The sequence below is a fragment of the Nicotiana tabacum genome, chromosome 18, assembly GCF_000715075.1.
Source record: "Nicotiana tabacum cultivar K326 chromosome 18, ASM71507v2, whole genome shotgun sequence".
In the NCBI taxonomy this organism is placed as follows: Eukaryota; Viridiplantae; Streptophyta; class Magnoliopsida; order Solanales; family Solanaceae; genus Nicotiana; species Nicotiana tabacum.
In genome coordinates this window covers 29,413,884-29,423,846 of record NC_134097.1, presented here as the reverse complement: position 1 = coordinate 29,423,846, position 9,963 = coordinate 29,413,884, and the positions used below count along the sequence as shown (strand labels likewise).

Here is a 9,963-nt window from a genome sequence, read left to right as displayed (position 1 = left end):
TTGCTTTATTATCAACTGTGTGCATGTTATATTGTGAATGCCCCGCCTTAGCCTCGTTACTGCCTCGTCGAGGTTAGGCTCGGCACTTACCAGTACATGGGGTCGGTTGTACTGATACTGCACTCTGCACTTTCTGTGCAGATTTTGGAGCTGATTGTGGCTGATCGAGAGGTCGGTTGCAAGCATTCATCAAGGAGACCCAAGATAGTCCTGCAGGCGTCAGCAGGCCCTAGCGTCCCCTCATATGTTCTACATTTCTATTTTACTTTCTTTCGAGACAGATGTACTTTTCTTTCAGACCGGTATTTGTAGTAATTCGTAGAAAGTTCGTGAATTATGACACTAGTTTCTGGGTGGTAACTGTTTCGATTTTGTAATAGTATAAGGATAATTAGAACTATGTACTTTCGCATTTATTTCTATTCGAATTAGTTTTGTTAATCTTAACTATAAAATGTAAAGGAAAAGGCGAATATAACTCTAACGTTGGTTTGCTTAGCGAGTGCGATATTAAGCACTATCACAATTCTGACAGTGGAAAATTCGGGCCATGACATTAATATAATTGTTGTGTAGGCTTTTTTTTGTGTATTTAATTCATTTGCTTGCAACATTGAGCATTCATACACCTTAGGGGTGGACTCCCTTCTTAGGTGCTTATAAATCTTTGCATATGTAAAAATCTATATATATTTCAGAAAATAATTATTTTTAACGGTTTAACAAAAGTATACGAGTTTACAAAATAATTAAATTTATAAATTATGTGTTTACAAAAAAAAATATTAAAATAGTCGTCAATCCACCACTAGTCACAACATACTTCCTACGCGGTTTATATCCTAAATACTGAACCTCAAACCCTTAACCATGGATCAATAGACGTTTTTCATGGTCGATTGTTAACTATCGGTTGTGTACTCAACTTCTATACAAGCCAAGTAGAAACTATTAATTGCTTGTTGATAAAATTAGTGATTAAACTAAATTTTTGCCATGAAATTGATAAAATTATAACATTTACACATGTTATTAATCATGTTATGACATAAACTTTTATGATAAATAGACATTTTCATATTACCACTAAGGATTTAGTCATTTTACAACATGTAATGACTTAACCATGTATTATCAGAGTAGATATTGCGAGTATAATATATAAAAGTATTGACTGTAGATCTGCTTCACAAGAGAAGCAGTAACGTACAACAACAACAACCTAGTGAAATTCTATTAGTGGGGTCTGGGGAGGGTAGTGTATACGCAGACCTTACCCCTACCTCGAAGGGGTAGAGAGGTTGTTTCCGAAAGTCCCTCGGTTCAATAGAACAAAAAGACAAATGTAGACAATATTAGTATCACAACAGAAATCATAAGAAAAATAGGAACAACATGAAATCCGGAAGAAGGATGCAAAACAAAACCAATAGCTAGTAAATAGATCTTGCACTGAAAAATAGTAAGACACAACATGCCACTAGCTATCTTAGACAAAAACCTTACCAGACTAGTCTCACAGAGGTATTAGTAAGGCAAGACTCAACTACCTCCTAACCTACAACCTTAATACTCACCTCCACAACTTCCTATCAAGGGTCATATCCTCGGAAATCTAAAGCCTCGCCATATCATGTCTAATCACCTCTCCCCAATACTTCTTAGGCCGTCATCTACTTCTTCTCGTTCCCTCCACAACTAGCCGCTCACACCTCCTTACCGTAGCATCTGGGCTTTTCCTTTGAACATGCCCGAACCATTTGAGTCTCGCTTTCCGCATCTTGTCGTCAATGGGAGCTACGTGCACCTTTTCCCGAATATCATCATTTCTAATCTTATCCATCCTAATGTGCCCGCACATTCACTGTAACATCATCATTTCTACTACTTTTATCTTCTGGATATGTAAGAAGAGAAGCAATAACGTAAAAAAGAAGAAATCACGGATAGTAAAAGGAAAAGCAGAAAAAGCAAAACAGAGAATGAACTTACACAACTAAATTGACTATTCTTTTCACATAAGAAAAGTGAAAAACATGTGATCTCGAAGAGTAATAATAAGACATAAAAATGCTGCGTTGTAGCCAAGGTAGGATAAAGGGGCAACGCTATTCAGATTTAGTAAACTAAACTCAATTCTAATTTATTAAGATGTTATTTGATTCATTTATTGGTGATGCAAGGTGATAATAGGCTATATGCATATAGTTTTGCGACCATTTATGTCCCAATTTAGTTACACTTTATTGTTATATGAAGGCTAAGTGACAACAAAAGGCTCTAATTATGAATTTTGTGCTTTGCAGGAGCAAGTCTTGATTATGAGGACATTGAACAGTATTTGGAGCTAATTTGGAGCAAGGAAAGTCAATCGGTGAATGCGCTTGAAAGAAGAAAAAAATAGAAAACAACTGAACTTCATGAGTGCGGGTCAAGAACGGGCGCATTGCAGCCGCGCTCGTCAGGTAGAATAGAACGCGATATGCGCGGTCCAAGCGCGGCCGCGCTCGTCACCTCGAGGAACATTATTTTCAAGGGTAATTTCATAACTTCGAGGGCAACTCTCCTTAACATATAAGAAGCCCAGGTCGCCCAAAGAGAGGGTATCAAAGTTTTTGAAGGATTATTGAAGGCAAGAAGAGGCAAGAGACAAGGCGGAAGATTCGGCATAGAGTTTTACCTTTTTCCCTCTTGTTTTGATCATTAATGATGAAATTTATTATTGTTATTGTAAAAACGATTATGCGTAGCTAAACACTTAATCTAGGGTTTTGATGGAACCTCTTGGAGGATGAATTTCTGATATGTTAATATAGATTGCCTTAATAATTTCTCTGTTTGTTCAACTATATTATGATTGTTGTTGATTGAAGGGCCCTCAATCGGCTGTGCCTATTTAGTATACATTACTCGTGAGAGAGTGTATATTTAGGTAGTTGTTGAACAACACCACTCCTAATGTATATGAGGGATCAATACGAAGGATTTAAAGGTGGGATTAGGGATAACGAAACCTTGGGTGTGATCTAACTGAGCTGTAATTAAAGCCAGCTAGCGTAATTCGGGAAAATATGTCTAGTATATTATTGTAATTACTCGGGAGAGAGTTACGACAATCAGAGTGTTCATGATCGATAGAGAAGACCGAGGCAAATTTATAGCAAACATAGCGGAAAGGATTCCGACAAGAGTGGAAATTATAACCTTAGACCATTCTCATTCTTGCTTACAATCAGTCTATAGCTAGTCTTAATTTACTGCATTTTTATTACATAATATTTAGTTAATAAACAACCAAACTGTTAATCAAATATCTCTGAAGATTGAATACTTGAATTTCTGTGAGTCCAATAGTTGTGATTGATAGGTTAATTCCCTGTGGGATTCGACTCCGGACTTGTTAACCGGAATATATTTACAACGATCGCTTTGTCCTTTTTATAAGGCATAGTTGGGCGTGATCAAATTTTGGTGTCGTTATCGGGAAATTAACAGTGTTATTGATTGCAGTTAAAAAGAAGTGCAGAAATTTTTTGTGTAGTCAATTTTCTTCAATTTAAACTGATCATTGAAATTCTAACGTTTGTAGTCGTGGTTGTCATAGGTGCATGCCTATAAACTCTTCAAGATCTGGAAAATTGTTCGAAGCATTATCAGATCCTTAGAAAGTGTTTAAGGCATTGAACCGTGCAAATAGGAAAGGCAAACAACAACAATACTCAACCGAAAGAATTGAACCAGACATGGAAGACGATAATCTAAATAACAGGGAGAACGTGAATGACCCAAACAACAGAAACAACGCAAATGACCCAAATGATCAGGGTGTGGCACCTCTTATGCCAGAAGCAGCACTATATGATTGGGCACAACCCACATCTGACAACTTATCAACTGCTATTGTAGTCCCTCAAATACAAGCAGACTCATTCCAGATCACAAACAACATGCTACATCTGTTGCAAAACAAGGGACTATTCTCTGGGTCATACGTTGAAGATCCTCAGCAGCATCTAAAGAACTTCCTCTCAATCTGCGCCACGTAGAGACAACACAATGTGACACTGGAAGCAATACGTTTGTTGTTGTTTCCATTCTCAGTGATAGGAGCAGCCCAAACTTGGCTTAATTCACTCCCTATCAAATCCATCACTACTTGGGAGGAATTAGTCAAGCAATATTTGAGCAAATTTCATCCACCTAACAAAACTGCTCAACAAATTGATGAGATATTGAATTTCAAATAGAGACCTACTGAGACGCTGCATGAAACGTGGGAGAGATTCAAAGGTCTCCCGGTTACATGTCCACTTCATAGTGTCCCGGAGCAGATGTTGGGGCAGAGATTTTACATAGGTTTAGCAGATACTTTGAAAGCTAATGTTGATGCTTCAGCAGGTGGAGCATTTTTTAGCAAGACATTCAGAGAGAGAAAGATCCTATTTGACAAGATGGCACAAAACTCAGGATGGACAACAAGGAACGCTTCAATCACTCCTGTGGTTCATTCAGTGGCTCTAGACCCAGCTAACTCCATAGCTGAAAATATGGCTACTTTGATGACACAAATGAGCATTCTCACCAAAAAGGGGTGGAAGAATCAGGCCAGAAGCAGCAGGTATACATAGTTGATGCAACTAATAGGGGTCTATGCACATCATGCATTAATCAGCCATATATCTGCTCATGGAGTGATGAAGGTGATAATCAACAATATCGGGAGAACATGAATTATGTGGATAACTACGGGGGACCAACACCAGGTGGTCTGAATTGGGGTCAGCAAAATCAACAGTATAGACCAGCTCAGCAGCAGTACAATAACAGCAATAATCATGGGGCTATGCGACCACAGGGGCAAATGGTACCTTACCAAAGGCAACAAGGATACAACCAGCAAAATCAGCAGCGGGCTTATCAACAACCTCCACAACAACAGATTATGAGACACGACGATGGGTTTGCTAAACTCGGGGGTATGATGCAACAAATGATTGGGTTCACTGGAAAGCTAGCTGGCAGAGTAGACTCATATGAGTCAGTGATTAAAAATATTGAGATCTAGTTAGGACATATTTCCATGGCCCTAAATAATCGTTCACATGGGACGTTACCTGCAGACACCCAAATCAATCCAAAATAGCAGGGCCTGAAGCAGCTGATGGCAGTGAGTCTCCAAAATAGTAGGGACTTAGATTTGGAGCAAGGAATTGCTCGCGAAAGCAGGCCGACTGAGACACTGGTGCCAGTACCCATTGAGATAGATGATTCAGCAGGTTTAACTAAGGTGACGGTACAGAATGCGCAAGAAAACACCAACAAGGAAGACGTGGTTGAGAAAGAGACTGAAGATGCACCGGAACTGACAGTAGAAGCAGTTACCGAACAAGAGAAAAACCAAATTACAGGGAAGAAGCAACCTCCAACACCATTCCCACAGAGATTGGCTAAGTATCACAAAGATGAGCAGTACAAGAAATTCTTGGAGATGTTGAAGCAGATTCAGGTAAACATTCCATTGATTGATTCTTTAAAGGAAATGCATGGGTATTCAAAGATGATGAAAGACTTGATGTCCCGCAAGTTTGACTTCCAAGACTTGTCCATGGTTATACTGACTCAGACTTGCAGTGTTGTTGTGACAAAACCTATAGCTGAGAAGTTGTCTGACCCAGGGAGTTTCACAATCCCTTGCACAATAGGCAATTTTGCATTTGCTAAGGCACTGTATGATCTGGGAGCAAGCATAAACCTTATGCCCCTAGCTATCTACAAAAGTCTAGGCATTGGAAGAGCTAGACCTACGTCTATGCTACTACAGCTAGATGACCGAATTGTGAAAAGACCCTCTGGGATTCTAGATGATGTATTGGTGCAGGTTGGGAAGTTTGTGTTTCCAGCAGATTTTGTCATCCTTGATTGTCGAGTTGACGAGGAAATTCCCATAATTTTGGGAAGACCATTCTTGGCCACTGGGAGAGCTCTAATTGATTGTGAAACTGGAGATCTCAAAATGAGATTAAACGATGAAAAGATAACATTCAACGTGCAGAAATCTATGCGCAGACCCAGTGAATTCGCCAATTGATCTCTAATAGATGTGGTGGATATAGTGTTGGAGGAAGAAGATGCAGCATTGAACATTAAAGACCCTCTAGCAGCTTGTCTCATAAACTTAAACGAAGCTAATGGTGAAAATTTGGCATAGTGGGTACTTGCTCTTGAAGGCCAAGGTTTTTGGGAAAAGGGAGCTTGAATTTGAGCCTTTGCACTTGGAGGAAAGAAAAACTCCTCCATCTAAGCCATCAATAGAAGAGCCACCAAAGCTGGAACTGAAGCCATAGCCATCTCATCTCAGGTATGCATTCTTAGGACCTGATTCAACTCTACCTGTTATTATCTCATCCAGTTTGTTAGATGTGCAGGTAGAACAACTTTTGCAGGTACTAACTAAGTACAAGACTACAATTGGGTGGACCATTGCAGACATTAAGGGGATCAACCCAGCCTTCTATATGCATAAGATTCTGCTGGAAGATGGGCACAAACCTTCCAGAGAACATCAAAGAAGGTTGAACACCAACATGAAAGAAGTGGTGAAAAAGGAAGTGATTAAATGGTTAGATGCGGGAATCATATTCCCCATCTCTGACAGCAACTGTGTTAGCCCAGTGCAGTGTGTACCAAAAAAGGAAGGTATGACGGTAGTGAAAAATGAGAAGAATGATTTGATCTCTACACGAACAGTCACAGGATGGCGAATCTGTATGGACTACAGGAAGTTGAACTTGGCCACCAGGAAGGACCACTTTCCACTGCCATTCATTGATCAGATGCTCGATAGATTGGAAGGGAGGTCTCACTTTTGCTTCCTGGATGGGTACTCGGGGTATAATCAGATTTCTATTGCCCTATAGGATAGAGAGAAAACGTTGTTCACCTGCCCTTATGGAATTTATACTTTTCAGAGAATGTTGTTTGGCCTATGCAATGCACCCGCCACATTCCAAAGGTGCATGATAACCATCTTCATAGATATGGTAGAGGAGAAAATGGAGGTTTTCATAGATGACTTCTCAGTGGTGGGGAATTCATTCGATGATTGCCTTGTGAACTTGAGGCGAGTTTTGAAAAGGTGTATAGAGACTAATCTGGTACTCAATTGGGAAAAGTGTCATTTCATGGTACAAGAGGTATAGTCTTGGGGCACCTAGTGTCAAGTAAAGGTATTGAGGTGGATCGTACAAAAGTTGATGTGATAGAAAAACTTCCACCACCCACCTCAGTCAAAGCAGTCAGAAGTTTTCTTGGTCACGCCGGTTTCTATAGGAGATTTATAAAAGATTTTTCCAAAATTACTAACCCTTGTGTAAATTGCTTGAAAACGATCACCCTTTTGTGTTTTCTGATGACTACAGGGTAGCTTTTGAGGAATTAAAGAAGAGACTGGTGACAACACCTATCATAGTTGCCCCCAATTGGGAGCAACTATTTGAACTGATGTGTGATGCTAGTTACTACGTTGTGAGAGCAGTGATCGGGCAACGAAAAGATAAAATTATGCACCCAATATACTATGCAAGTAGGACGTTGAGTAGAGCCTAACTAAATTACATTGTGATAAAAAAGGAGATGCTGGCAGTGGTGTTCGCATTTGACAAGTTCAGGTCTTACCTGATAGGCTCAAAGGTAATTGTTTATACTGACCATGCTACTCTCAGGTAATTAATTGAAAAGAAGGAGTCAAAATTGTGTCTGATTCGATGGGTGCTACTACTGCAAGAATTTGATTTGGAGATCCGTAACCGAAAGGGAACGGAGAACCAAGTAGCTGACTATTTATCCAGGTTGGAAGGAGCTGAAAAGAAGGTTGAGGTAGAAGAGATTCTGGAAACTTTTCCAGATGAACAACTACTAACAATGAGCGTCAAGGAAGCACCATGGTATGCAGACATTGCAAACTACCTGGCGAGTGGTATTGTTCCTTATGACCTTTCTTCTGTTCAAAAGAAAAAGTTCTTTCGTGATTGTCGTATGTATTATTGGGATGAGCCTTATCTGTTCAGGATTTGTGTTAATAACATGATCCGGAGATGTATCCCCAAGATAGACCAGTCTTCTATTTTGTAGGCATGTCATGCATCACCATATGGTGGGCACTTCGGGGGAGTGAGGACAGCGCGAAAGTCTTGGAGTCAGGGTTCCATTGGCCAACATTGTTCAAAGATGCACATCTATGGATAAAGGGTTGTGATGAATGCCAACGAACTGGGAACATTTCCCGTAGACATGAGATGCCCATAAACCCAGTTCAGGAAGTAAAAGTGTTTGATATATGGGGGATCAACTTCATGGGGCCGTTCGTCAGCTCATATGGCAACAAGTACATACTTATCGCTGTGGACTACGTATCCAAATGGGTGGAAGCTGTAGCACTCACTGCAAATGATGTAAAAGGGGTAATTGGTTTTCTGAGGAAGAATATTTTCACCCGATTTGGCACCCCAAGAGCAATAATCAGTGACGGAGGCACTCACTTTTGCAATCGAGCCTTTACTAAGTTGTTGGAGAAGTATGATGTACGCCACAATGTAGACACCCCATATCATCCAGAAACAAGCGGGCAAGTGGAAGTCTCAAATAGAGAAATAAAGAGTGTGCTGACAAATACTGTGAATGCAACTAGAACAGATTGGGCAAGGAAGTTAGACGATGCAATGTGGGCATATCGAACCGCTTTCAAAACTCCAATTGGCATGTCTCCATACAAATTGGTATTTGGGAAGGCGTGTTATTTACCCGTAGAGTTGGAACATAGAGCTTGGTGGGCGTTGAGACAGTTGAATCTTGATAGTGAAGCAGCTGGAACAAATAAAGTAACAGAATTGCATGAGCTGATGAGTTCAGATATCACGCTTTTGAGAGCACAAGATTATACAATGAGAGAATAAAGATGATACACGACAGGAACATTATTGAGCGAAATTTTAAACCTGGGGATATGGTATTGTGATACAACTCGCGTCTGAGGTTGTTTCCAGGCAAATTGAAATCACAATGGTCAGGCCCTTTTCGTGTGGTTGAAGTTCACCCCACGGGAGCAGTAGAGATTGTTGCGAGTAATGACTCTCACACATTTAGAGTAAACAGGCATAGACTGAAACATTATGTGGGCATGGAGGAAGCAAAGAAAGTGTCAGTGACCCATTTGATCGAGCCTCCAAAGTTGAACGTACCTTAAATGTGCTTATCTGTGTCATACCGCGATGTTAAATCAGGCGCTTCATGGGAGGCAATCCATTGAATTGTTATATTTGTCATGCCACGACACTAAATAAGGTGCTGGTTAGGAAGCAACCCAATGCGTAATGAGTTTAGTATAGTTAGAATTTTTTATTTTGATTTTTTTAGTACTAACAAGTGCAGGTGAGCTTGGGCAAGTGATAAGTCCATCTGACGCTGAAGGAAGAGGTAAAATTTTGAGAAATCTTGAGGCCCAGGTGTGCGGCCATGCATCAAATGCGCTCAGACCGCGCATAATGCAGTGTATTTTGCCTCAGGTTTTCGCCCAGGAGCGCGGCTGTTCTCAGACCGTGCATATGGCAAAGTATTCTATTTCGCAAGCGCGGCCGCACTCGGGCCACGCTTGTACCGTTTCGCCTGCCACTTAGTTTAAGTTATTTTATTTATTTATTTTGCTCTTAATTAAAAATAAGCCCCACCCAAACCTGCTCCCCCCACCTCTCTCTCTTCTCCTTACTCATGCCTAACATCCCCTCCCTCACAAATCAAAACACTCACCTCCCCTTTTCCCACCAAAGAACCCCAGCCCTAATACTTCCAAATTCCAGATCAAAGCACACCCACGCCACCCTATTTTCCCTTCTAACAATCCCCTCACATATCCTAACCACAATCCCGCCAGGTAAGGTTTTGTTTTTGGAATATTTATGTTCTTGTTGA

At 40.4% G+C, this 9,963-nt stretch overlaps 1 protein-coding gene and 1 non-coding gene across 2 annotated transcripts; one reads left to right on the top strand and one right to left on the bottom strand.

Annotated features, from left to right (window-relative positions):
- Positions 1–4,214: 4,214 nt before the first annotated feature.
- Positions 4,215–4,321, bottom strand: LOC142173134 (small nucleolar RNA R71). Its single transcript, XR_012702566.1, has one exon. It is a non-coding gene; the product is annotated as a small nucleolar RNA R71 (small nucleolar RNA).
- A 2,263-nt stretch (positions 4,322–6,584) lies between these two features.
- LOC107766281 (uncharacterized) lies at positions 6,585–8,951 on the top strand. Its single transcript, XM_075236085.1, has 5 exons — positions 6,585–6,880; positions 7,419–7,524; positions 7,630–7,721; positions 7,848–7,975; positions 8,131–8,951. The coding sequence occupies exons 1-5, from the start codon at positions 6,585–6,587 to the stop codon at positions 8,949–8,951; spliced, it is 1,443 nt and encodes a 480-aa protein (XP_075092186.1).
- The last annotated feature ends 1,012 nt before the right edge of the window (positions 8,952–9,963 follow it).